General features: G+C 38.3%; 1 protein-coding gene across 1 annotated transcript; it reads left to right on the plus strand.

The window, feature by feature from the left end:
* The first annotated feature begins 623 nt into the window (after positions 1-623).
* LOC116110244 (wall-associated receptor kinase 2-like) lies at positions 624-3216 on the plus strand. The gene is made up of 3 exons (XM_031396451.1): positions 624-1488; positions 1637-1801; positions 2015-3216. The coding sequence occupies exons 1-3, from the start codon at positions 624-626 to the stop codon at positions 3214-3216; spliced, it is 2232 nt and encodes a 743-aa protein (XP_031252311.1).
* Positions 3217-5559: the final 2343 nt, after the last annotated feature.

Below are 5559 nucleotides of genomic sequence, written 5' to 3' on the forward strand. Positions count from 1 at the left end.
ACTGATGAATGAGATACAAAATTCTGAGGACAGTTAACTGATAAAAGAACTTATTGTAAAATATTGAAAAGAAATATTTTATTGCTATTTAATTTCTTCAATACAGTTTACTATTTTTGTTTTCCCTGAAGCATTTCATAATACATACGGCATGACTTGCTAATTGCCTATTAGAATTGTGAGCTCATATTCTGAACTTTGATTCTCAATTATCATCAACTGTGCAATTTTAAAAGGTTTGATGCGGAATTATGAGCAGAAGAAGCTGATGGAAGCGGCTGAAGTCACCCTGTTAATGACTTGGTCCTAAGAGGCGTCAAGATCACAGAAAAGTCTAAAAGGGAGCACTTGCAAATTGCAGTGTTAATCTGAACAAGGTTTGCACAAAATCTGAAGGACTCCAACGCCTGACTTTTGTGCAACTCAACTACCTCAATTGGATATAGAAAATACCGAGCCCCTGGCCTACCATTCCCCATAAAATATGGAAAAACAACAGCCCCAAAACTACAAAATGGTCTTCCCTCTGGATATGTATAACAACTAATTAACATATAGGAAGTCTTCTGTATTAACTTCATCCAGAGGTTATTTATTAACCCAAAATACAAGAAGTTGCAGCCATGGGAATCCGAGGGTTGGTTTTACAACTCATAGTTTTCGGGGTTGTGTTAGCAGCTGCATCAGGAGAAGCCTATCCTATAGCCAAACCTGACTGCCAAGATAAATGCGGCGATGTCACATTACCATATCCATTCGGCACAACAGAAGAATGTTACTACGACCCAGAATTCCTCATAACTTGCAACGACACTTTTGATCCTCCAAAAGCATTTCTGACGGCAAGTGCTATAAATGTTACCAGCATAACTCTTGGAGGGAAACTGCATATCTTGCAATATATAGCTAGAGATTGTTATGCGGAATCTGGTTCACCGATTGCCGATAATAAACCCTGGCTCCGTCTGTCCAAATTCGTTATCTCTGATACCGATAACAAGTTTACCGCTGTTGGTTGCGATACAGAAGCATTCGTTAACGGTTCACAAGGAGAAAAAGATTTCAAGGTCGGTTGCCTATCGGTCTGTGATAGTATTGACTATGTATCTAATGGTTCTTGCTCTGGCGTTGGATGTTGCCAAACATCAATTCCTAAAGGACTTGATTATGTTGAATTAACTGTGAGTAGTTACGATAATCATACCAGAGTGTGGGACTTTAATCCTTGCAGCTATGCCTTCATTGTTGAAGCCAATCAGTTCAATTTTTCATCAACTTATCTTCAAGATCTAAGAAATGTGAACTCACTTCCTGTGGTTCTTGATTGGGCAATTGGAAATGAAACCTGTGAACAAGTTAAAAACAACATGACGCCTTATGCATGTCAGGGGAACAGCACTTGTATTGATGCTGAAAATGGATCTGGGTACCATTGCAAGTGCTTGGAGGGTTACGAAGGAAACCCATACCTCCCTAATGGTTGCCGAGGTACTAACATCGATGCATTATTTATATAGTTTGATATCTCTAACGAGGAAGATCTTTGAACTCAAGACTATCATTTAAGTTTGTTACATTTTTTTTTTTTTTGGTATTACCGGTGATCTCTTTCTGATGGTTTGGTTCATATATGCAGATATAGATGAATGCCAGGGCTCTAGTCTCCATGACTGCGAAAGAAGCTGTATAAACATAGAAGGCTATTTCACATGTTTGTGCCCGAAGGGGCACCATGGGGATGGAAGAAAAGATGGAGAGGGTTGCATTCCTAATCGGTCACTGGTAATTCAGGTCACTGTTGGTAAGTATATTTATAAATTTTCTGACAAGAGTACTCTTATGAGTTATCTGACTGCTATAAAATTGCATGAAAATCCTTTAATGCTCCGTGGTGGTGATTTGGGTTGAAATGAGACTTGAGATATGATATTGCCATGTTGACAATCTATGTTTACACCTGCAGTTTTGTCGAGTTGTTTGTTAAGTAACTGGTTACGGCTTGTATGCCATGTAGGGATTAGCGTAGGCCTTACAGGATTGCTAATGGGTGGGACTTGGTTGTACTGGGGATTCAATAAATGGAAGCTCATCAAACTCAAAGAGAAGTTCTTCCGCCAAAATGGAGGTTTTATGTTACAACAGCAATTATCAGGGCGGGAAGGGTCGACCACAGAAACGGCAAAAATCTTTACAGCTGAGGAACTTGAGAAGGCCACTGACAACTATGATGAAAGCAGAATTATTGGCCGTGGGGGATATGGTACAGTTTATAAAGGAACTCTATCAAATGGGAAAATTGTTGCCATCAAAAAGTCTAAATTGGTGGATCAAAGTCAAATTGAGCAATTTATTAATGAGGTGATTGTGCTCTCCCAAATCAACCACAGGAATGTGGTAAAGCTTTTAGGTTGTTGCTTGGAGACAGAGGTTCCATTGCTTGTTTATGAATTTGTTAACAATGGAACCCTCTTTGAACACATCCATACCAAAAGTAAAGTTTCACCACTTCCATGGGAAACCCGTTTGAGGATAGCTGCAGAAACTGCTGGAGTGCTGTCGTATTTGCACTCTTCAGCTTCTATACCTATCATCCATAGAGATATCAAGTCCACAAATATTCTATTAGACGATCATTATACTGCCAAAGTGGCCGATTTTGGTGCTTCGAGGTTGGTTCCTTTGGATCAAGAAGGATTATCTACAATAGTCCAAGGTACTCTTGGATATTTAGATCCTGAATACTTGCACACAAGCCAACTGACCGAGAAAAGCGATGTATATAGCTTTGGAGTTGTCCTTATTGAACTACTTACTGGCAAGAAGGCACTTTCCTTTGACAGGCCTGAGAATGAAAGGAATCTTGCTATGCATTTCGTTTCTGCTCTGAAAGAAGAACGCTTGGCAGAAGTTCTTGATGAATGTGTCTTAAACAAGGCAAATCCACAGCAACTTAACGAAGCTGGTAGCCTTGCAACACGGTGTGTGAGAGTTAAAGGGGAGGAAAGACCCACAATGAAGGAAGTAGCTATGGAACTAGAGGGACTGAGAATAATGGTCCAGCATCCATGGGTAAATGATGAGTTGAATCTGGAGGAGACAGAGTACTTGCTTGGTGAATCACTTGACGCCGTTGATTATAGGGGAAGTACAAATATGAATGCCGGATATGATAGCATGAGGAACCAAGAAATTGTGCCCGTACATGACGGTAGATGATTGTTCTGTGAGTTATGATACAGCTCTGTTACTGAATTCTTTTTATTTACTACCAGCCCCAGAAGTGGATGTTTCAGTGTTTTAAATTGCAATTCACATATTTTTTTATGAACCATTATTGTAATGTTATGATGTTTCACAAAACCCAGTCTTGCATTCTTATGAGCGGCCAAGCGATTAAATAAAAATGTACTTAGCCTGATTCTTGCGTATTAACAGAGTGCTGGGTTGTGATAAAACTGATACCAAATATGCCAATTTAAGCATTTTGTAATTGGCTTTAGGATGAGACCTTAAATGTGCCATGTGTAAGTTAAGAAGAAGCATGACCTCATGGACCGATTACTAAGTGATCCATTTGTTTGGTAGTTCTTAATTTTCTTATTTTGAGGCCAAAAATGGACTCTAGCTCGAGCCGCTACTCATTCGCTTTTAACAACTGAACTCAAGTATAGGATGTGAAGTATTTAAGATCCTGTGGACTTAGCCTTATAAGAAGTTGTTATTATCGAGCGGATATGTATCTTATTATCTTTGTTTTTTCTCTGCGATTAGTGGCTGGTGTCTGGCAAGGGAATTTTCTTATGATGTAATCGATGTTGTAGAGGTACTGCTGGACAAACTGTTCTGTCTTGTTTTTCTTATTACCTCGGATGTCACTGGACTTTATTGTTGTTCTTAACCCCATGGAAAAGAAATCACTAAGAACTTACTGCTTACCATAGAAAGATTTCAAATTAATAACTGCACAGAAAAGAAGTAAGATACTTCTGCAATTCACAGAATTGGGTTTACATTAGCAGAAGCAGAAGCCGCTGCAGAACAACCAACTCCTATAGCCAAACGTGGACATGTTAGCATCCCATATCCACTGGGCACAATGGATGTGTTAACAATGAAGGGAATTATACTTATACGATAAGGATTGTTGATAGGAATCGTGTTAACAATGAAGGGAACTATACATGGAAGAAAACCTCCATTTTGCTGGAAGAACTTTTCTTTACGTATGATGAGCTTTCTTTTCTTCAACACCAAGTACAGCCAAGAGATACTCACAAGCAGAGCCACAAAGCTTATGCCAACACCTATTTGTAAAAGCATTTCAAACTTTCAATTCCGATATGCATTATATATATAACAAAATGAAATAATAAGCACTAAATAAAAAGTAAGTTACTATAAAATTACACCTAAATATTTCCAGTACAAATTGCCTAGGTGATAGCAAACACCCGCTTAACAGAGGCACCAAACTGAATTTTCGGTCAAAATTTATACCTTGTAAATTGAAACATATGCTTATCTCTAAACAAAATTGAGAAACTTTATTAAATGAAAACTTTGTTATAAATTTAACCCAATTTAACCTAAATGAATACCAATAGAAACTAATTAATTAGTTTAATCTACCAATCTAAACTAAAATTGATGCAGCGGAAAAACACTCAAAGATCTAATTAAGTGTCTTGAAAAACATACAACCACAGAGCAAAGAGAAATTCTAAGTGAGGAATTTAATCTATTGATGAGAATGGGTTAACTGGAGCCCCAATCCTCAATTCCTCACTCTGCCTCACACTCTTTAACTCTAAACCTTATGTTATTCGCTAGGGTTGAAAAATACATTTATGTAGTTGCTAGGATATTCCCATCTTGCCTTTTTCTTTTGGCGTTCAAAAAACCTTAAAACGAGGATCTTTTCGTTACTTGATGCGCTACAGCGAAAAAATATTCGCTATAGCAAATCTGGAAATTAGCCAAATCCTTTTGAACCCATCTTTCCAACTCTGCAGCCAGCTAATCCCTTCCAAATGTAATTCAATTCCTCCGCAATCCCGATTACTTCTAGTGGCATGTGAACCGCACTTGTCACAAACTTAAGTGACACATTTTTGAAAGAAATATATATAAACAAGCATAACCATCTCTGTGTTATGTAGAGCAGAAGCACAAATCCTTATCAACTGCAGGTTCACAAACTCATTATGGGGTGCAATACGATAATAATATAATATACTCACAAAAAGCCGCCTTAATCACTGGAAATTGTTTGGGTACATCGGGTATACAACGTTGTCCATCTTTTCCTCCATTCAACATGTGGTACCCCTTGTTGCAATCGCATGTATAATCCCCTTCATTGTTAACACATATACGATAAATGCGGAAATGTAAGCATCCCACATCCATTGGGCACAATCGAAGATTGTTGATAAGAATCACCTCAACAACTCAAACAATTGGGCTGAGTCATGAGCCTTTTATGAGTTTGGATAGGACTCTTCTTGGAAAAGACTTACCAAGGGAGAGTATCCAATCTTTATCCCTTGGGTGCTAATG

This window comes from Pistacia vera, unplaced genomic scaffold, assembly GCF_008641045.1.
Source record: "Pistacia vera cultivar Batoury unplaced genomic scaffold, PisVer_v2 Contig6, whole genome shotgun sequence".
Taxonomy (NCBI): domain Eukaryota; kingdom Viridiplantae; phylum Streptophyta; class Magnoliopsida; order Sapindales; family Anacardiaceae; genus Pistacia; species Pistacia vera.

Coding starts and splice junctions, on each gene's coding strand:
- LOC116110244 (XM_031396451.1), top strand. CDS start 624: ATGGGAATCCGAGGGTTGGTTTTACAACTCATAGTTTTCGGGGTTGTG. Junction 1,489..1,636: donor CCTCCCTAATGGTTGCCGAG/GTACTAACATCG, acceptor TCATATATGCAG/ATATAGATGAATGCCAGGGC. Junction 1,802..2,014: donor GGTAATTCAGGTCACTGTTG/GTAAGTATATTT, acceptor TATGCCATGTAG/GGATTAGCGTAGGCCTTACA.